The sequence below is a fragment of the Betta splendens genome, chromosome 10, assembly GCF_900634795.4.
Source record: "Betta splendens chromosome 10, fBetSpl5.4, whole genome shotgun sequence".
NCBI classification, from domain to species: domain Eukaryota; kingdom Metazoa; phylum Chordata; class Actinopteri; order Anabantiformes; family Osphronemidae; genus Betta; species Betta splendens.
This window is the reverse complement of record NC_040890.2, coordinates 13625541-13647603: the sequence shown is the minus strand read 5'-3', so window position 1 is coordinate 13647603 and position 22063 is coordinate 13625541. Positions and strand designations below refer to the sequence as shown.

Here is a 22063-nt window from a genome sequence, read left to right as displayed (position 1 = left end):
TGACGGCGGGAAATATCTTGGTAGATTAGCGTTTAATCCGGGCGCCCGGGATCTGGGAAGCCTTTGAAGGCGCGCGGCTGAATGTCCGCGTTCGCGGCCGGCGCAGAAGGCCTCGCTTCGGGTGATGGGCTGCAGCCATTTTATACTGGAGAGCACCCGGCCCTAATCAGTCATGGTGGAAGAGAGAGGCTTTATCCAGCAGCTTGGACCGGAGGATGATTAGATGCTCAGATGCAGCGGGCAGGGTTAGTGATTTGGCCGGGGCATGAATGTTACTCCTCCAGTCCTTTCCCTCTCTCCCTGATAAATGTCACGGGGGGGAAGTCGGCGGCGCCAACCTTGAACCTTGCCTTCGCGGCTCGCCGGCCGTCTGCTACATTTAAAGGCTGCCGATTGCAATTATCGGCGCGGTCCGATCGCCTTAATTATTGCATTTAAACTATTAAATAACCCGAGGCCAAAATACAACGCGCTCGCGCTGTCATCTTCCGACGCCCGGACGCTTGTAGAACAGCTTAATTAAAATGTGATTACCTGTCTCTGCTGCATATTTAATGGCGTGTGAAGCTCAGGGCAAACTGTCTGCTGTCCCCATGTGGGTTGCGTCTCTGATCCTCAGGCCTGTCTTTTTCTGGCATTTGCCTCTCTCTCCTCCTCGTGTTTGTTCAAGCCTTCTTAGCAGTGGAGCACTATCTGGTCAGGAAAGGCCGTGTGAAGTCTTTTCCTCTGTCTATCTTTAGCCCGGACGCTCCATTGTCTGCATAATGTCTCGCGGGCCGTGCTTAAGCACATGTTAGAAACATCGGGCGTTATCTGTGGCTGGCCAGGGAGACCTTTTCATTGCATTGTGTAGCATTAAAGGGCTGCCTGTGTCAGTGGGAGAGATCATTATCCAACGCGGACCGGCCCAAAACAAAGGAACAGGGGGCTGAAGCTAAAAGGGTTTAGATTGTCTCGTATAAACATCACAGTCTTTATAATAATCCATATTTAATTAGACTTTCTCTCAGTGCTGCCTCCCCACTTGTTTACCCTTGCTGTGTTGTTTCTTGGGAGGCGTCGGTAGAAGGTAGCAAGGTTGACATGGGATTACTATTAATAAGCGCAGGAGGGGGGGGCGGAGGGGAAGGTAGAGCCCGGTGTGGGCGCTGGGGACGCAGCAGCAACTCATTTCATTAGCGGGGGATTGTAATTCAAATGGCACCCACCGGCTCGGAAACAACAACGCGGCCCGGCTCGCGTCGCGGTTTCAATCGGTTTGTGGGGTTTCGTTTTTATTGTCGGTGGACGCGCGAGTAATGAGCAGCGTTTTAGAGTCTAATGAAGTGACAGAGGTTGCGCGGATCGGCCGGCTGTTTAGCATTCACCAGGTGCTTTGGAGGCCTTTTAGCTGAGATGATGTTCGGAGAACTTTCTGCTCCGTTAAGTTCAAATAAATGTCTTCCCCGTCCTGTCATTGGCGCATGTCTCAGGATGACTGACTTCTCATCAGATGCATTATTATATGGTTGTGCTCGGCTCCATTGTGGAGCCGTAGAGTCTTGTGAGTCGATTAGATTGTGTATACCCCCCCCCCCCCCCCCTTCTTTTTTTCCCTTCTTTCTCCTCATTTCTAAAATGAACATTTCAATCACTGTGTTGCCTTTGGGAAGTATGGAGGGTGAAGGTCAGTTTAAATTTCAGCTGTAATAATTAGATTCTTTATTAGTTTTTGCCACTGAATCCATCTGCAAGGAGGAATGGTGCAAAGGAGCGGCGTTGGCCGGGTGTTGACTTAATGTCACCCATCCATTTTGCTCTCGCTCTGGTTGGCCTCGCAGGAGCTGGGAAATGGGAGCCTCATTCATCACTGGGTTCCTCTGGCTCTGGGCACCAACATGCATTCAGTCATAGATCGAGTGACAGACACACAAACAAAGCGCGGAACAACTGAATGTTGCAGGCACACACACACACACTCACACACGGATCCATCTCGCTGTGAAAATAACAAGTATGAGCGAGGATGAAGTTTAAAAATGGTTCCACCAAAATGTTGCAGCACATGCGCTTCTCGTATGTAATGTGTATATATCCTATCACCCACCTGCTCCCTGAACCGTTGATGTGTGTGAATATAGTCAGACCTCTCCGACGCTTTGATTGATTTGACTGGCAGCAGCTAAGTCATCTGTATTCTGGCAGCACAATGTGACACAAGTGACATTAAGCTGAATGCTGGCACGCTCAGATTCCTCATACATTTTAAAACAACCGTCCACTGTTTTCCACACATTTATGTCCCCTCTCTCTGCTGCTCCCGCCCAGAGAGGGATCCCCATTGGACAGTTCTGCAAGGACTTCAACGAGAAAACCAAGGAGCTGAAGGAGGGCATCCCGCTGCCGATCAAGATCCACGTCAAGGTGCGTTCACTCGCCGCCCTCGACCCCCTGCGTTTAACACTCTCCCCTCCCACGATTGTGGCTAAATCCACGCGCTGCATGCTATTACCAGAATCGCTTCCATTATTCATACTCCACCACCAAAGTAAGCCTTTCCATTTGCATTCATTAACGAAGCAATACCCAGAGGAAGTCGGAGTCAAGAAGCATTAAGTGCACGCAGGAGATGTGCATTACACGGAAAGGGGCTTCTGTGAGCGTGCACCTTTTCTTTTACACACCCGCATATTGTTCGACTCATCGCGACCCCTCCCCCCCCCCCCCCCCCCCCCCCTCACCTCGCATGTTGTTTCAAATCAGGAGTTGCGTCATTGCCTCTGAGTGGATGTGGCTCGTAATGAGGTTTGTGCCTAATCCTTTTAAAAGGCATGAATTTATCTTGACGTGCAATATCCAGCAACAGTTCTGCGTGGTGCCGGGGCCTCCGTCCTGCCCATCGCCCCCATCTGCTGGTGGTTCTGGTGTCGCGCTTGCTTTGTGCACCTCGTGCTGTATTATAAGCTCTGTATAGTGTTTAATATGTGCACGCAGCAGAGACAAGAGTGCGCCCCAGCAGGTTTCCACCTGGAGCACGTCCGTCGCTCGGAGCACGTCACTTTCAACTCACTTTAAAGGAGCAGCCTGACATTTTGGGAGATCCGCTCGCTCTCCTGTGAAGAGTTGGATGAGAAGACGTAATGTCTGTGTAATGAGCTGAGGCTGCAAGGCATTCAGATTAGCATAAAGACTGGAAACATGGGAAATGGCTCTGGCTCTGTCCAGACTTTCAAAATCTGCCTGCTAGCGCCTCATCAGCTAGGGTTATCGTCATGATTTGCTTGATCCATACCCAAACAGACGCGCAACAAGACTAGCAGTTTACAAGCATGCGTTGGAGCAGTCAGTGAGTTTGGTCTGATGATGGTGTTCAGATGTGAGGAAGACACCAGCTTTCTTCTCATTCATGAGAGGCAAATGGCGGCATGTTCCAACTGTAGTGGTTCAACATCCCATAATTGCTAATACACCAATATCTATACATCAGAGCCTGCAGGACCTGCTTTATGCTGAGTTTCTGGAGACTGTTTGTCTGATTTTCCAGTCTTAAGATAATCTCTAAGCGCAGATAAGATGAAACGGCTCCTTAAACCGTTCTAGAAAAGGTTCCTGCTCCCGTCGTCTCTTTCTCTCTGCGCGTTTGTTGCCTTTTCATCTCGGCCGTCAGAAAACAACTGCTGCGGTAAATGTCTGTGTCATCGTTTAAAAGGGGAAACAACAACGACATCAGACCTTTACAACCAACAGCTTTTCTCGCAGATGGAGAAAAATTCTGCTCCCCCTGTGGAAAGGTCACTAGCTTTAGATAAGGCCGATGACAAACAGCCTGCTGCGTCCTATCGTCTCGGCTCAGCCCACAGTTCATGGTTGGGTTTATGTTTTCCTCCGTTTATGTGACCGATAACCTGCGATGTAATGTAAACTTTCTCTGAATGATTCATTGACCGGATCTGTGTGTCAAGCTTGATTTAATAGAAGTCGCCAGCAAGGGAATGAATCTGAATGTAAAGAAATGGCTCTGAATAACACAGCGAGGCCGAAGAGGTTATTTTTATTTTGGTCCTGAGGGGAGGATGGAAAGGGCGAAACGAACCAGGCTGGAGCTGAACGTGCAGGATTCAGACCAAATAGAGCGACCGTCGTCTGTGTGTTTGTTTATGATGCGTAAAGCGTGTCCATCACTTAATGTTAATGTTGTTTTTACAGTTGTCCATCCTACATTTCCTGTACAGTGTTTTAGCCTCTTTTAGCTTCAAAGAAGGCTAAAGACGCTAAGGGTTGTTCGCCAGAGATTTGCTTTAGATTTGAAAAAAAACAATAAAAAAAAGATCCTGCAAAGTTTTGACACACAGATAAAAGAAGAAAGCCAGATCTCTTCATGCAGAGACTTGGGCTTTAATACGTTCCCTCCATAAAGTCTAAGGCTCGCAGCTTCATTAAAGACCCTAAGAAAGACCGGTGAGCAGTCGATATGTGTTCGCTGTAGCTTTAATCATGTAGCCTCACCTTTGGGGCTTAAGGCACAAATCTGCTTTTAACTTTTTAAGGGGAGATTCGTCCTCAGTACTGTGAATCATACACCCAAGTTATGATAATGCTTTGATTTTGGTGAGAGTCTGTTTTAAACTGTAAAGAGTCTCAGACAAAGGCTGCAGTAAATGACACATGTAATAAAGCATGTTTTTATCTGAAGCTGTGACGTAAAAACGAGGTTTTATTGTTCACACACTTGAGTTTTATCCTCTTGACATTCAACTTTAGTCGTTAGAGGCATTGAATGAATTAAATGAAAAACGGATGAATGACAGTGAAATAAAATCGACCGAACTTTCTCCATCAAAGTTCAGTCCCTGCCACTTCAAATCAGCCTTTGGACTGTGACTGGTGAAGGTACAGCTTCGTAACCATACACTTTAAATGCTTTAACGCTTTAAACCAGGTTTAAATGGCTCGAGATGACGTGATGTGTAGTCAGGAAACGAGTGGTGTGCGTCTTAGATTTTCCTCATTTCAAAATAAAATAGATATTTGTGAGCACCGTGACGTTTGGCCCACAGAGTGCAGCCTTCACCCCAGTCTTTAAGGATGAAACCATACAGTTATGAGGCGCATGTTTAAGGCCTGTGGCAAAGCTCTCATTTCTAAGTCGTCTGGGATGAAGCTTAACTTTAGCTTAATTAGTGAAGCGCCCGCAGCAGCAGCAGCCTCTGCTGGAGACTGTTGTCTTTTCAGACGATCGGCTGCAAATTATGAGCTCTGCCCAAAATCAAGGGCCTCCTGTTCCCCGTGGCGTCCGGTGAATGGTGTGCTGAACGCATGAGCAAGTGATTGTGGAAATGTTTATTCACTCATCTCTTCCTCTAAGTGAACGTGTCTTCTTCAAATTCCAATGAAAGCCTTCTTCATTGCCGTGTAACGTCCGCTTTGCTCCCGTCTCCTCAGCCCGACAGGACGTACGAGCTGAAGATCGGCAAGCCCACCGTGTCGTACTTCCTCAAACAGGCGGCGGGCATCGAGAAAGGGGCCAGCAAGACAGGTGAGACGTGCTCTCTGCCCGCTGCAGTTTTCACCCGCTGAGCCCTTCCCTGTAATGGAAACGCGTGCTCTCCGTGGACTCCGCGCCCTTTGATGTTATATTCATGACATGTGGGAGAACTGCAGTAAAGGAAGGAAGTGGCAAAGGTTGTGTGTTAAGAAAGGGAATTATGGATTTCTAGCTTTCATGCTCCCAGCTATCGCCAGCCTCAGTTCATCCATTGACTCCTAATACCAGCAGTCACGCGCAGGAGCCCTCACTTTGTCCTCTTATGTTGCTGAAATTTTCACCCCCCCCCCCGTGTTCTCTCCGTTGCGCGTTCAGGCCACGAGACGGCGGGGATGGTGTCGGTGAAGGCGGTGTACGAGATCGCACAGGTGAAGGCGCAGGACGAGTGCTTCCGGATCAGGAACTACTCGCTGGAGGGCGTCGTCAAGTCCATCGTGGGCTCGGCCCGGTCGCTGGGCATCCAGGTCGTCAATGAGTGAGTCCCGGTTCTGTAAAAATGTGAAGAACAGAGACCTCAAAAACCAACAAAACTCTAAAATCTCAGCCAAGAGTCTGGTTCAATATATAGACATGCACATAATAATACACAGCAAGCCTGTTATTCATATATATAAGTGAAGTGTGGCTCTTACAAAGACATTCAGGAGTTTGATGACTCTTTTGTGAGTACATACATATGCAGCGCTTGTGTATCGAATGGAAATGCGACACCAAATCCACCCTGAGTAAATGTAAGCGTCGCTGAGACGCTGTCGCTTTTTAGCAAATTGCTTTAGATTTTCCAGGCGTGCCGAGGCTCGGCCCGGCCCGGCTCGGCTCCGAGGCGTTTTGCATCTCAATATCCACCTGCGATTCTCATCCACCGGATATTTAACATTTATGAAATGCACAAAAACGTGTTGTTTGAATTCGGCATTCGAGCACAACTGTATTCCCTCAACTTGCCACTTCTGCTCCTACTTCAGTTAATCATCTTGTACTTTACCCAGACCCCCCCCCCCCCCCCCCACGCGCCAGAAACCGGTGTTTAGTGTTAAAATTGTGGCCACCGTCGGGTAGATATCTCTGCACGTGAATAAGGCTCCATCCCCACGGGGGACGTGTAGTCCAGATTTATTAAATTATAAATCACGGTTGAACTGAATGATGTATGAACGCACAGAACACGCTCCTTTTTTTTTTATCTTCTAACTGCGTGTTTATGTTTTACTGGAGGTTTCATTTTTCTCCCAGTTGAAGGTAGCTGAATCTAATATTTCTTTCTTCATCCTCAGCCTCACAGCTGAAGACTACAAAGTCTTCCTGGAGCAGAGGGAGGAGAAGCTGAAAGCCGATGCGGCAGCAGCTGCGGCAGCCGCTGCAGCCGAAGCAGCGGGGAAGAAGAAATGAGCACCCAGATCCGAAGCCTCATTCCTGTTTATGATGACTTTATACACGCGTCACATTCATACTGTTAATGTTGTGAGTCAGATCTTAATAAAGAGTCAGATGTCTCTGCCTTTGTCTTTATTTACTTCTGATATGAAGCTCTTTCTCTACAGCAGGTTGTCGTATGATTTGAGATTTTACAGAAACATCAGTTTATATTTATGACCCTGGGTGTTTCATTTCCTCTGAGCCGAGCTAATGAAACTGTAATTGCTCTGTCTTGGAAGGATTTGTACATTCAGTCTCTTTTATGTTATTATCTATTATTAACACTTCTGGAAGCAATTTGCCTTTTATCAGGTTGTGCAGATGGTTTCCTGCACATTTTCCCCCGTCTTATCAAACTGGGATCTAAAGGGTTCGTCACATGGGTCTGTGCAAATCGAAAGGAACCGTGAGTAGGGTAATAACTTATTATTCAGCAGTGACATTAACTGGAATTCAAACTTGATCACACAAGTGTATTTATTGGTGTATACATGTTTTTATTGTAATTATTTATCTGCTGTGTCGTGATGTTGATACCAGAAAAAATATTTTTCAAACAATAGTCACGAGCCCATATGTACATGCATGCGCTGATCAGGCATAACGGTGTGAGCACTGCCAGGTGATGTGAGTAACACTGATTATCTCTCCGTCATGGCAGCTGCCTGTGGGTGGGATGTCTTAGCCAGCGAGGGAACACTTTGTCCTCGGAGTGTGTTAGAAGCTGGGAAAATGGGCACCATAAGGATCTGAGTGAGTTCGACGAGGGACAAATTGTGATGGCTGGGCGACTGGGTCAGAACTCGAAATGGCAGCTCTTGTGGGGTGTTCCCAGTCTCCAGTGGTTAGCATCTATCGAGAGTGGTCCGAGGAAGGAGCCGCGGTGCACAGCAGCAGGCCGGGGCCCACTGATCCGTGTGGATGTTGCACACATGCCTCCCGTGTATGCTTTGCTGCAGCCTATAGAAGCCGTGTTCCCAGATGGCTGTGGCCTCCTTCAGCAAGAAAATGCTGTCTTTCTCCAAGCAAAATGGTTCAGAAATGAGAAACACCAGTTTGAAGTGTTAATTTGGCACCGGAAATCCCCAAGTCTTTTATCCAATCGAGCATCTGTGGAAAGTGCAGATCTGTGGAAGACCCTTCCTCCAAACTTAGACCTAAAGCATCAGCTGCTGAGCTCATAGTGACAGAAACTACATCATCACTTCAGCATTAGGCAGGTGGTCATGTTATGCCTAACTGGTGTATGTTTGTAGTTTTATTGGTCCCTTGAATTTCCCTGTGGCTGAGGAGAGGAGTTGCAGTACTCGTGAATGCCAGAAGATGGCAGCAGTCAGCTGCGCAGTCTCTCCTGCACGGCTCGTCCTCGCTCCATCACAGACACTGCAGCAGCTTGTGCAGGAACAAAATGTTCAGCTGCAAAGTGTTTGAGGCTTTGTCTCTCTACATAAATTAAAATCTATATTATATCTATTTGGCAGAACAGGTAGTGACTTGGCAAAAATGGGAGTAGAAGCCTCAGCTCCCTTTAGCCCATCCTCTTTTTTTCCTATCATGATTTCTCCAACCTGTGTTTTTATTCATGTGTGACTTTTGGTGATGTTCACCCTCCCGTTCTATGGCGACAGCACCAGTTTGTCCCACATCCCTCTACTGTACCTCTAATTTTAGCCTCCCTTTACTCTTTCTTTGTCTCCCCTCTCTCATCAGCCCTCCCCTCTCTGATCCCTCTGAATGGAAGCTGAGAATAGACGGAGCTCTTAAGCAGGAATGCCTATATATGGAGTCTTACACCACAACGAGCGCTGATAGTCGCAGGTACATAAAGTAAATGTGGGCTACAGTGATTTGTAAGGAGCAGAGGGGGGGGTTATATGCCTACTATAGTGCGTGTGTGTGTTTATGGGCATCATCATAAGTGGGGAGCCGACTGTGTGCACACCCTCATGCAAAATCCTCGACGCCAAGCGTGTGCGTCAGTCTGAGTCAGATAGTGTCTCATTCTGTCTCGTCATGTGTGTGCGTCAGTGCTGTTGCTGAGCGAAACTCGCTCCAGGGGAAGAAATGGAGGAGAGTGTATGGGCGGGAGGAGAGGAGGCAGGGACGGTGGGATGATGCTGATGATGAGGATGATGATGAGGCCGAGGGAGGAACTGGGGGGGCTTGACTGTGACGACACGCGTGCATCAGCAGCAGTAAGTGCACTTTATTATAAATGCATTTGTATGACAACCAAATACACTTATAAGCATCACAATAGAACACTGGTCCACAATGTCCATTCTGCATTAAGATGTTTTGAATATATTCCATCTTGGGCAATAAAAATCTGTCTCGTATATACAGACCGATAACAGTTTCATACAAATGTACAAATGTGTACAACCTTTCTGAAAAGAACATATGCCTATATCAACAGACATAATGCATATGTATTAACATCTTGTTCAAATATCACACGTACAATAATATAATTTTACACATGTATATTAACTTAGCCTTTAATAGCTAGAACGTAGGAATCAATCCTTTACTTGACCGTAGACAACTCTACGTGAGCATGTCGACACCATGGGAATAGTACCATTCTCAACCCGTGTCGCTTAGTAACTGAATAGAAATAGCACCCCATCCCTATTTTCATTTTTTTTAAATAAAACATTTGTATTCTAACCCCTCTCAAAAAAGAAGAATCGCTCATTCACATAGTCAATTGTGCCTCACCGCACCGCGCTCCAGTGGAGCAACGATGGAACCGTCCACGTTGAATGGACGTGATAAAGAGTTCAGAGTTCAGCAGGTCGGGGCCGTTTCAGGCACACAGGAGCCGCTATAAGCTGCCAGCATTGCAAATATTGATGCTGCAAGAATATCCAGCCGCTTGCCCTCAGGCCGGGAGGGACCTGAAGAGCCCACATTCAGAGTCTAATGTACAGTACAACGTAGAAGTGGATGGATGGCATGATCAGAGCTCTGGTAAAACACCAGACAATTTCTCGCCGGGTGCTGCGTCTTGCAAAGCAATGGACACCTTTTTAGCATTCTGGAGATCGTCACATGCCAGGATCTCTTCACAGGTTTTCTTTTTTGTTTGCACATCACGTTGATACACAAGATTGTAGATGGTGAGAGTAAAGATGAAATGTTAAAGGTCTTGAAGCCGCAAACTCAAAGCTCAAAGTATCTCGGATTTTAAGCTGAATTGTGTTCGTGTTTTTCGATTTTCCGCGCTGAAGGCGATGAGGACTCACTGCTGTCAAACCCGGACAGAGGATTTCTTCCGTTTGTTCTTTTGTACGTCCTAAGAACTCAAAAAATTGTAAACATTCGACTATCAATACTTTTGAGGTTTGGGTTTGCGTTGCTGCATGTCAGGCAAAGTGCTATACTTCATCTTCATACTGAAATAGCAAAACATGTCCTTTTTTTTTCTTTTTTTTGTTTAGTTCACAACAGAATTTTCACTACGAGTGAATACAAACGCGCGTCTGCGAGTTAAACAGCGCTTACAAGTTCAGAGAAGCTCCTCTGTCTGATCGTGTCTGAAGCTCGTGTTAACAGAGAAGCTGAGAGAGACGCCACATGGCCTCAAAACCCAGTCAGTTGTGGGTCCATGTGGTCGCACCATCATCAAATGCTGCACCAGTTTTGTAGTAGTACACAGATTAATGACTGAACAAAAATATAAAGCCAATCTTTGTTCTTAGGAGACATGTAGGAGTAGAAGTCCTTAAGTTGTATATACATTATGTATATTTATACACTTAATAATTTTTTACTTTTCAGTAAAAGGGGCTCCACAAAATATGACAATATGCCATACTTAATGAAGTAAGTCACAGACTTATTTTAGAACGGAGGAACACTTCCACTCCCATCTGAAAGACAGAAGAGAGAGAGAAAGAAGTTGTTAGTGGTGAATTCAAAATGTTTGAATTCAGTTGACAAAGGTGAAGGGCAGTGCCTTCACAAGAGGTGGATTCCTACCTTTGTGGAAGCACTGTGGCGATGGATGACATTGGAGTTGATACAACTCAGGTTGTTGCCCTAAGCCAGGGGCGATCGAGGCACCTGCCCCAAACATGGGTTCCAGGACGGCCAGTTCCTCCAGGAGGGACTGAGTGCAAGACACGGCGGGTGTGGGCGAGGCGCTGGGCGTGGAGGTGGTGGGACTGGGGGAGGCAATGAGTATGAGGGGAGGGGAAGCCGGGATGGAGGAGCAAGAAGACACAGGAGATGACATCACCTCGATCTCCATCGCTTCCTCCGCTGGCCCCTCCCCCTCCGCCGGTGCCCCAGCCTCGGCGGCCGCAGTCGCCCCGCGCCCGGCCGTGGAGTTACATTGCGCCGATTGGACGCTACATAAGTGGCCCACTCCCTCAAACTGGGAGGGTTGGCGCCAGCACACTGGGTTGTGAGGAGAGGTTGGGCTGGAGGGGTTGGGTACAGGGGAGGTGGGGGTGGAGAGGTGGGGGGACCGGGGAGGAGCGAAGTCGTCTTGGAGGAGGGTTTCTAGGATGCTCTCTTCAAACAGAGAGTCATCGTCATCAAGGAAGATGGGGATGTCCAGGCCTCTCCATGCTTTGATGGGATAAAACTCCCTAAGCATTTGGACTGAATCAATCTCAGCAGTTTCCATGGCGGGAGACAGGAAGGGGGAGGGAGGGGAGGAGGACGGTGACATGGAGGGTGGCGAGAGTTTGGACAAGAGTGGATCCAGGTAGAATCCCTCTGCCAGTGAGCTGATGTGCTGCGCTAGGAGGGAGATCTCTGCCCTCTCCTTCTCCCGCTCTCTTTCCTGGGAGAAGAACGAGAGGCAGGGCTGTTTGCCCGGTGATGCCTCGGGGGTGAGGAGGCCCTCGGGGGGACACTGAAGGGGTCCCAGTGGTACATCTACGTACAGCGGGCCCCGTACCTCCGGCAGAGTCATCACTGTGCAGTCGCCGTCTCCAGGGCTGTCGGGCGTCGGGGGCAGTTTTTCGTAGAAGGAGCCACTGCAGGTCTCAACCGGGAAGAGGAGGTCGGTGGACGGGGTGGGCAGGGCGAGGGGAAGCTTGGTGGAGAGGGTGGTGGGGGGGGCGGGGCTGGAGGCGGTGGTTGGTGGGGCTGAGGAGGAGGTCGAGGGGGCCAGGGAGGTGGTGGCGGTGGTGGTTGTCGCGGAGGGCGGGGGCGTCGTGGTGCCAGTGGGGTCGAAGCTGAAGAGGGGCTCCCCAAAAGGGAAGCTGGCCCCACCCACCTGTGGGGTGTAGGGGGGGGTGCAGACGAACTCTTTGGTCTGCTGAGCTTGCGAGGTGGGCACGGGTGGGAGGGGCAGCGGCAGAGCGGGCAGAGGGGGGTCCAGCTGGAAGGAGGGCGGAAGGAGAATGTTCTGGGTCAAAAAGTCTAGGTCTGCTACTGTCTCGACGGTGACTGGAGTGGGGGAGGAGGCGGCTGAGGGGCTTTCGGTAGGATGCTGCTGAAAGAAGCTCTCCTCCTCCAGGGAGGAGATGCTGGAGCGGGGGTCGCCCTCCAGCTGCATGGCCTCGGCGGCGGAGCTCCCCGGCTCGTCGGACGAGCCCACGCTGCAGCCGGCGGTGCTGAAGTCGAAGGACTGGCCGGACAGGCCGCTGCTGCCGGGGGTGAAGACCTGGTCTGGGCTGGACAGGGTCTCCGGGGACTGGAGGCTCAGGCCCTCCTGCTGGGAGCCGCCAGCCAGAACCAGGGTCAGCTGCGTCTGCTCCGAGCTGAGCTGCTGACGCACGGACCAGGCTTCAGCCTCGCTGGAAACGGACGCGACAGCAGAGTTAGCTTTGTGTCCCCGGCTGCGTTTATTCTCTTCGTTCTCATCTCCAAACTGAAAAGGCTCCAAATACCTGATGATGTAATTGCTGCTGCTGATGGGGATCTCTCCGGGCTGTAGCTGTAGAACCATGTAGAGCCAAACCCACGACTGGTCTCCAGCCTGCACGCGCACCACCATTTCAGCTCGGCCCTCCCCTCCTTCTCTCACTGGGCACAGAACAGGTTGGCATCAGTTTTGTAATCCTATTATTCATCATAGTGTGTCTCAGTGTGTGGATGTGTCAGTGGGCACAATATGTGCTATTGTGTGGGCACGCATGGTTGTAAGCGGTGTGACTTACATAGGCTGCGGTGCTGACTGGAGGCATGTGACAGATCCTGGGGATGGAGGAGGCTGTACCAGGAGCGAGAGCGTAAGGCCGTCGCGTCAAAGCCAAGGTAGGTGTTCACACTGGAGGAGAGGGTGTGGAAGAAAGCTGTTATTTAATGAACGGGTGAGTTCAACTGTTACCCCTGAATCCACAGGTGGGGGTCAGGGTGTGACCTCACCTGTCTTGAGCAGCCTGCAGCCTCATGTCCCGGCTGTGCTGGGAGTGGAAGCAGGCCAGGAATAGATTGGCCTCAGCCAGAGCGGGGGTGGAGGTGGACTCCCTCTCTGCCCCCGGCCCAGAGCGAGTGGGGTGGGGCTCCAGGGGGGAGCAGAAACACACCCAGACAGGGTTGGTGGTCCAGTAGGACCCGGCGGCGGGCGGGGTGCAGGGGGGAGGGAGGCAGCGAGCTCGGATCAGAACCAGCTTGTTCCCGGCACTTTGCCTCCGCACGGACTTGGAGGTGTTGAAACGGCAGCGGAAGAGACGGTCTGTGCGAGCACAAATAAGAGAGAGGGGGGGGGGGGGTTAGAAATCACATCTGGTCGAAGAGGTAGAGGAACATTTCTGATTTGTGAGATAAAAGCAAACCTCCTTTGTCTTACCTATCTCCAGTGATGTCGAGGCTGACAGGTTGCTTCTCATGACAAAGTGGTCTGCGGCGTCGACGATATCATACACGCTGTCACCCTGTGCCACGAGATCCACCTGAAAACGGCAAATACAAACAAACGCGTTAAGTGTGAAGCCTAATGCAGGGAAGAAACGTGTCTTTCACGAAAAAAAAAACCCCGAATGAAATGTGTGTGGACCCACCATGGAGTGCCCGAGGTACTCGGAGACGCTGTCAGACAGGTAGAGGAGCTTCCCTTCCCCAGTCAGCAGCATCAAAAAGCCCGGCAGCGACTGCATCAACTCCGACAGTTCGTGAAAAGACAGAAACTGTGCGCTCTCGTCAAGACTAGTTCCCGCTCCTAGAGACGAGGTGGGAGGAAACGGGAGACAAATGTGCCAAATACGTTAATAAACCTGAAGCTTGTCGGAATAAACACAGCAGATCTGATCCCCGCTGCGAGAAAAACGGTGTCCGCATTGGGTTTCAGCACTACGGACAGAGATGCGCCGGGATCCACGGTGCTGAAGCATTTCAGGACCGCGGACAGCGACACGTTTCTATCTAAGCGCTTTCACGTCGATTTATCGATTAAACGATAACACAAAGCTCCACAGCTTCTCCAAAAACCTGATTATCTGACAAGACAATTATCTGCAGTGACGCTACAACACTGATTCCACTTGTTGATTCCACCACTGTGAGAGATTGCGATGCGCCTATGCAGCAGAGCTACAAGAGATTCATCAACAGGTCGAGGAAATTCTTTCTTACCTTGAGTGAAAAAGACGGATTTTCTGGTGTACATGCAGGCGAGCGACATGATGTGCAGGTACGAGAGCCGCGCTTTATCTGCATCAGATATGGGCAACAAGTCCTTCAGGTTCCGAATCTCGGCGTTGATCTGGTCCCGTCGAGCCTTGGACGCTCCTTTGGTTGAGCGGTACATCGTGGCCTGTTGTCGGGTGAAGTGTCGAAATTTCTCCGGACGCGAGACGCAGAGTTGTGAGCGGAGTGTCGCTTCTTGCTTCGGCTGAAGTGCCCCGTCTCCGAGACGCGTTCACGGACGGGCTGTGGGAGTGGAAAAGCTCTGGCGCGCGTTATTGGACTTTCATCTCAGCTGTTTGTTCCAGAGTAAGGCTTTCAAACCTTCTCCTCTCCTGTTGCCGTCTGCCTGCGTTAGCTCCGCCACAGCGACCAGCTCGGATGCTGGCCGTCTGCTGGACGTCTGTCCCCCTTTCGGAGTGCAGCTGAATCGGCGGCTGTGGTAGCCGTCTCTCGCAGAGAAGTCCGGAACCCGTAAATCTGGTTGAGGGACTCTGCTCGCCAGTCACTTATATAGCCTGGGACTCCGCCGGAGTAGGGGGGCTCCCAACGCACCAACACCGACGTAAAACGGAGGGAGGGGGGGTATTTATGTCTCATATCAGAGTTCGCATTGGTGAAACTCTCCCCCTCCCTCGCCCGTGCCCTCTCCTTTCGGTGACTCTTCTCCGACGTCAGCTCTTCCCTCTACTCTGTGATGACGTAGGCCTGAAATCGGGAGCTCCGGCGACGCAAAAAGCCCGATTTGGACAAAACCGAGTAAGGGGCGGAGCAAGCGTAAAACGTAAACGGAGTCACCGGACTCCGGTGTATTGGAGGAAGGGGGGGGTGCGGAGACTCGGTTGCATACGAAGGAGGTTTGTGTGTTTGTATGTCTGGCACCTGAGGTAGGGTACCCGCCACTGCCTGTTTGCACCGGACCCGTCAGTAAACACAGCAGGTGCTTGTTAGGTGCGACTCACCGGCTCAGTGTGGCCACATTTTGCCGAGAACATTTTAAACATGGGGGATTCGGGGGATTGATGATGCGCCGCTCAGATTGTAGGCTGCGGCAGCGCCGAGGCGGACATGGCTGCTGAAGCCGTTTCGGTATCTCTCTCCCCGTCTCTCCGCCGCCATTTACCCATGAAATGACTCCTGAGCAGATCAGAATGTACCGATACCCTCTAATTAACTGGTCTCTTAGATATGAGCGATCATATGTCTTGCTTTTAGCAGATAATATTTCATAATTCCAAAAACATGCGCCACAAATACACCGATTTGTATGACTTTTACATTTTTACATGTACATAATGCGCACACGCAAAACCTTTCTCATTAATCTGCTGATTCTCAAACAAAAAATAGACTGAATTCCAGATTGATTTTCTCGGGTCGTTAAATTGATTGTTTGTCTATGTGGAATAAAAATGTGGACTTATCACAGACAACCAACATAATCATAGGAATAAACGCGCACACAGTTGTAGTTAATGTGACTCTCAGCCCCAGCAACGATCGGTCTTTAAAATAATTCCATCACAATGTCTATTTATAGCCTAATCTTACTGTTAATAAAATGACGTTTGCGTAGGCTATGACTCGCGCTCGCTTTGTTCTCTGCATTTGACGAATTAGTGACGATCTTCTGAAGCTCAATTAAAATCACTTTTAATAAATCCCATCCATTAATAGTTCGACGCGCGCGCAAAACGCAGCCGCGGTTGCGCAACCTGTCGCTCGTCTCACGTGAAGTGAATCGCGCAGTTTCTAAAAATAGACCTCACCGGTGACCGACTCAAGGACTGCAGGCGCGCCCCCGTATCCAGCACAGATCGTCCTATTTATAGAGGGGAGACTTCACTTTTAGCCCCCCTCCCCAAATAGATGTGTGCTATGTGCTTGACGAGTGGACCACATCTGGATCTGCGCCGCTGTCCACACACACACACACACACACACACACACACACACACACACACACACACACACACACACACACACACACACACACACACACACACACACACACACACTGCGCGCGCGCTTCATCAAGGCAAATTACGATCAGATTTCCCACTGTTGTTCTCTATCTTGAACTATTTCACTTTGCTCAGCGTTTAACGGGACGGGAGGGGTTTGAACAATGGCAAACATGTTCCCATGAAGTTGAATGGAGAGAACGTTCTGGTACACAGTGTCTTCACGGTTGATTTTGAAGTGGCTCTAGGGAAATGTACAGTCAGCTGCTGGTGTATATGGTCCATTTAACTGGCATATCATCATACTGTCATAATGTCCAGCAGAGGTGCTGATTGAGCTCAGTTTTAACGTTGGAGGAGGCTGCAGGTTGTATCAGTGCATGTCATTTATGTCAGTAGGATGAGGTTAAAAGCATAAGCACTTGTTACACAGCTCACTCCGCAGCATCACGTCCTCCGATTGAATCTGCGCCTGTGAAAAAACAACATCTAAGGTTTTCTTAAGCATGAGTTTTTCTTAAGGTTTAATACTCATCAGGATCTTTATTACACAATGAGAATGAAATCAATTCAATGGAATATTGCCCCCCCAGATTCATATTTTTGAATTGCAGACAGCGGCCCATTGGTGAATCATCCTGTTTCTTCTCTGGGACCTTCACTGCTGTGTCTGATTTTCCAGCTGTATTCTGCTGCTCAGGTTCTTGTGGAGCTGCCTCTGCCTCACACTGCTTGTGGTTTTCTCTTGGATGACTCAGCCGTCTCCTCCCCCCGTGGCTGTATTTTCATCACTCCGTCCCTCTGGGCTAATGACCCACAGATTGTCCCCTTACACCCGTGTGATTCCCGCTCCTTATCAGTTTGCTTTATCACAAACGTCACCCCAACACGTGTCCGATAGGAAATCAACAAAATATTCATGGTTCTCAGAGGATAGATCCTAAAATTAATTAATACTTACAACCATGAAATGTGCACATGTGCATGTCTTTCATTTTATTAAATATAATGGCCTATTATGTCACAAAGCATCATAAATTTGGAGATAGTTCATAATAGTGGAACTAAACTATTGATTTTAAATGTTTTCCCAAATTCTATAAATTATTTGATCCCTGTGAGCAGTGAATCACTGAATCGCATGCAGCATCTCTCCCCTTCACCCATGGTTAATAAACGCTGTGAGCTTTTCAAGTACATCATGGGTTTGCAGAGTAAAGTGGCCCTTAATGACTGCTTGTTGTTTGAAGAGAGAACCTCGAGTCTGATCTGAATCTCATTTTCGCTGGTGACTAAACACTCTCACTTCCTTCAAGATCGTCGCCCTTCGGTGTAAAAAAAGCACCGTTTCCAGACGTTCCACGGGCAAAAATAGCGCACGTCTTTATGCGGGCGCTCCCAGAGCGCGAACACTCAAAGTTGTTTGTTCTATTCCAACCAGCCGTCTCGTAGGTACTTAAGCTGTCCCACACACTCTGTTGTCTGCAGCGCTGCTGTTGTCATGATAATCCCTGTCATTATGAAGCGGGGTTGTGTCGGTATCATGGGTGGGTGGCTCAGAGGCGCGCGGCAGTGGAGAGGCGGACGGGTGAAGAGCGAGGGGTCGGAGGGACGAGTGTCGCGTCTCCTTGACAGCAAATGGACTCAAATAAATCCAATTAGCGAGTCGTCTTTGTGCCAGGACCTCCCGCTCGCCTCACTATTCATGCGTCGGCTCATTCGGGCCTACGTATCCCCCTCCTCAGTACAATCGCTCAATCAGGCGCATTCACTCCCTCATTTTCATAATTACTGGTGTATTTTTACTTGACAACTCATTTTGTTGCAAGTTCACTCGCTAATTCAATCATTTGTTCACCGAGACACAATTGTACCTTAATCCTAAGACCTGTCTGGCCCCGGTGTAATTTAAATGGTGGCACCTGCCTTTGTGAGTTATAATATTTAATCTAATAAGAAGCGTCTCTCTTTCTCTGACAGATGGTGCCAATTAGCTCAATCCACATGTGCTGTGTTACATGTATATATATTGATATGTAGCTGTGAAAAAGAAGGTAGAGAGAAAGACTAGTTTCATTCTGATCATCACTGACTCCGATGGGTGGTCCAGTAAAGGAATCAGATGAGTACAGGGCCTTCGATCATATGACTGATGGGTGTAGTCTAAAGTAAGTTTCAGGTTATTCATCAGGATCCGGCCCACAACCGTGTTCTGATTCATTCTCACATTGTTGACCGTGTTGTTTTCTGCACCACAGACGAGCTGCTTTCAGTTTAAACGCTCTCCAACCTGCTGAACAGAGCAATAAAATGTTGAGGCATCCTGCGAAAAACGATGCTTTTCAGAATAAAATGATGCTCCAGAAAATGTGGTTACGGAATCTGGAAGAGGCCCAACGTGCTTGTTTTCACTCGCATTCACTGCTTCACCCACGTACTGTAAAGCCTCGCCTGCTATAAATATCTGCTCATTCACATTCACTCGCTCACTTGGTCACTCGGTCGGCAGCCCCCTCATTCACTGACAGTTACTTTCTGACACCGCGCCTCACACACACGAGCAGATGTACAAAGGGCAGGGACTATTTTGGCCGTGACACACACACACACATACACACACACACACACACGGAGCTGCGGTCGCCAACAGGTGTGACTTTCACAGCTTCGGCCGTTGGCAGCAAGCGACGCTGCGGATGAGGGACGAGCAGCATGTTCCTCCACACCCTTAGTCATCACATCACAGGGAACAGGGAGGATGGATCATCGCACTCTGCAGCCGCTCCGCCGTACTGTACTGTGAGTTATCAAAGTTTATGTCATATGAAATGTCAACAGTTTTCCTGGCGATGAAACATTGATTGTGCTCATCTCAAATGTGACCAGAGTTGTTTTCGACCGCTTCAGGAGGACGCGTGCAGCAGATGGGGGGGGGGGCTGTGCTGCATGGAAGCTTTGTGCCTCTCACGCCAGAGGTGAAACGTACTTGTCCCTTTTCTTGCTTCTAATACCATCTTTTCTTTTTCTGTTTATTTTTACACCCAGAGAGTCAAGGTCTGCGCTCTGCTTCTTGAAAGGAAGGAGCTAATCTGTCGCCTAGCAACGCCTCCCACTCCTGCATCGAAGTGGGAGCAAGAGAGGGAGGATGCAGTGTAAAGAGGGGAGATGGAAGAGGAAAAAAAAAAAGATCGAAATTTTAGGCGACGCGGGGAGGCAGGGAGCTGACTGGGAGCTGACTGGGAACACTGGGAGCTGGCCGCGGAGGCAAAGAGGTAGTGGTATCACATACAGCCGAATACGACGTATGTTGAGACATTCATAATGACGACAAGCAGTTTTTTATTTACCAGTTTACTTAATTAACAGTGATGTAAATGATGTAAATGTAAATCTAATCCCGCGGCCGCTCTTCCTCGCTGCTACAGCGGGTACTTCAGGTACGGCTCCAGTGTGGATTTAGACCGTCTCTATTGTTCCTTCTCCTAATCCCAGGATGACTCCACCATGTTGCTCTGTGGAGGCCAAACCATCTGTTGTGGGACTCCATGTTCTTGTTCTCGCCCAAGTTCAGGCTCGTTGTCATGCCGAAGAATAAATTTGGGCCGATCCCGCGCGTCTGCGCCATCAGCGGCCTCCGTCCAAACAGAGACGTGCATATTCACATGAAACCTGTTGAATTTGAGAGTAGTTCACGAGACCAATGCTCTCCTGTTTATTCGCCACAGAGCCGCTCACAGGTGTCTCTGATCTACAGGTGAGTCCTGCTGAATGGGGCTCCATCCAGGCTCCTGTCGGGGCCTTTCACACGCTCACGCCAGCTGCGACCAGCTTCACGGCGTGCGCTAGTCCCATCGATCCGTGCGCTCTGACGCCTGACGGATGCGTCGACAGACAGACGCGACCTGTGAATATAAATGGTGCGACACCCACGCGCGCGGCTCCACCCGCGCCCGCGCTCCTCACCCCGCGGCTCCATCCGCCGCTCCCTGCCTCCTTCTCCGGGTTCGGCTTTGTGAGCCGGCAGCCTTGGACCTTTTCTCTCCACTTTTCAATATCCAGTTTATTTTTAGTAGCCGGGGCCACGGAGCGAGGGGCAGAAGTTTTTCACCAGTGCTCTTTAGTTGTGCTCGAGTTCTGTCTCCTCAAGGTCCCTGGATTATACTTGGACTCGCAGGAGAACACGGGGACAATAACGCAGTGAATAGCCTGAATGCTTCTATTGAGCCTGGAGGCTGCGGCGAGAGGCTTATTTTGCTGCGAGAGCATCTTAGGTTGGGGTCTGCTGGGCTCAACTATAAGCTACTGACGTGTAGAAGTAAACAAATCCTTCCACTGATTAGTTAACTTCAATGATAGTTCAAGTTTCTGTGTAGTGATGTTTAAATACTTAAGTATCTGAAGTAATATTCAGATCATTAATTACAGCAAAGCAACAGCTCATTTCTACTTTGTCACATTTGTTCATGTTGTCGAATGCTTGTGTAGAGCACAGTTGCCTCATTGTCGTAACTGGATAGGGATCAGTTACGTTCCACCACAGGAGAATCCGCCGCGAGCTGCTTTTCATCTCCATCCTCTAAAAAACCCGCAGCAGCTGGAGTCACAGGCCAAATATCTGTTTGTCTCCTCTGATTCACAAAGTGCCTTCCCAGCGTTCTGCTCCCTGGCGCTCGCATGCCTTTCAGTTTTTCATTTGTTATTTTTCTCAGGGCTGGATGTCTTTTCAGCATAGGTCCCTTTTTTGCTGTTATACACCCACACACCCATAGCAACACATTGTCGTTTCTTGGTAACCACATTTACGCAATGAGTAAAGAAATTGAAGGTAGAACAGGCACGGATGAGGTCTAGCTCAGAGCCTTATATAAATCCATCCAAGGCTCCTGTGAAAGGGGTGAATGGTGACTTTTCCTCAGGCCTCAGCCCTCGTGTGTTCCACCACCTCCCCTTACGTTTACTTCAGGGATGCTGGCGTTGTTTTAAGTGCTCCTTAGACCCCCGGTCGCGTGTGCATCATCCCGTCTCACACCTGTACAGTCATATGTGCAATTACGCCGCCGATAATCGCAGACATGTGACCCGATACGTCCGCAGGCCGCGAATCCCTGCGCACGATTCCCACAGGGTTGACAGGAGATTACGCTGACCCGAGGTAGCGAGCGTCCCCAGCAGGCGGCTGGAACTGCACCGGACCGATAGGCTAATTATTTCCTACGGCTGAAGAGTGGACTCCTGCTAGTTACACATGGAAGCTGTGTGATGTGGACACGTTCACGTGCTCCAGAACTAAAGTTCCATATGATGTTTGGACATTCTGTTCATTGTTGTTGTTGTTCATACTGAAATCAGTAAGTAAGTTATTCTTATTAATAGTTAATATAAGTGACAATATACAGTATTGAACATTATCTATGCTACACGCCAACTGGAACTAGGTCCCACATGTATATAACACGTATATAACACGTTTATAACATGTAGTCCGACTTTGATGCTTATATGTAACCGTCTGTTTATTAAAGCAGTGTGAATCCAGACCTAGCTGCATCATGATTGTTGTTTTGTTAGCTGC

General features: G+C 49.2%; 2 protein-coding genes and 1 long non-coding RNA gene across 3 annotated transcripts in view; 2 read left to right on the top strand and 1 right to left on the bottom strand.

Moving 5' to 3' along the window:
- mrpl11 (mitochondrial ribosomal protein L11) overlaps positions 1-7017 on the top strand; it is a 29292-nt gene extending 22275 nt beyond the window's left edge. The window contains exons 3-6 of the mRNA XM_029165240.2: positions 2308-2403; positions 5422-5515; positions 5840-5999; positions 6799-7017. Coding sequence (XP_029021073.1) covers positions 2308-2403; positions 5422-5515; positions 5840-5999; positions 6799-6913 — 465 coding nt within the window. The 3' untranslated portion in view covers positions 6914-7017. The remainder of the gene's footprint in view (positions 1-2307; positions 2404-5421; positions 5516-5839; positions 6000-6798) is intronic.
- A 2109-nt stretch (positions 7018-9126) lies between these two features.
- Positions 9127-15081, bottom strand: npas4a (neuronal PAS domain protein 4a). Its single transcript, XM_029164849.3, has 8 exons — positions 14477-15081; positions 13906-14063; positions 13695-13797; positions 13271-13580; positions 13063-13172; positions 12793-12928; positions 10928-12699; positions 9127-10818 (listed from the first exon to the last, which is right to left on the bottom strand). Exons 1-8 carry the CDS (start codon positions 14649-14651, stop codon positions 10790-10792), a joined length of 2793 nt encoding a protein of 930 aa, XP_029020682.1. The 5' UTR covers positions 14652-15081; the 3' UTR covers positions 9127-10789.
- A 284-nt stretch (positions 15082-15365) lies between these two features.
- LOC121202526 (uncharacterized) lies at positions 15366-22028 on the top strand. Its single transcript, XR_005898201.2, has 2 exons — positions 15366-19290; positions 19537-22028. It is a non-coding gene; the product is annotated as an uncharacterized LOC121202526 (long non-coding RNA).
- Positions 22029-22063: the final 35 nt, after the last annotated feature.

Coding starts and splice junctions, on each gene's coding strand:
- npas4a (XM_029164849.3), bottom strand. CDS start 14,651: ATGTACCGCTCAACCAAAGGAGCGTCCAAGGCTCGACGGGACCAGATC. Junction 12,700..12,792: donor AGCAGCAATTACATCATCAG/GTATTTGGAGCC, acceptor GTCCGTTTCCAG/CGAGGCTGAAGCCTGGTCCG. Junction 10,819..10,927: donor GCCACAGTGCTTCCACAAAG/GTAGGAATCCAC, acceptor TCTGTCTTTCAG/ATGGGAGTGGAAGTGTTCCT.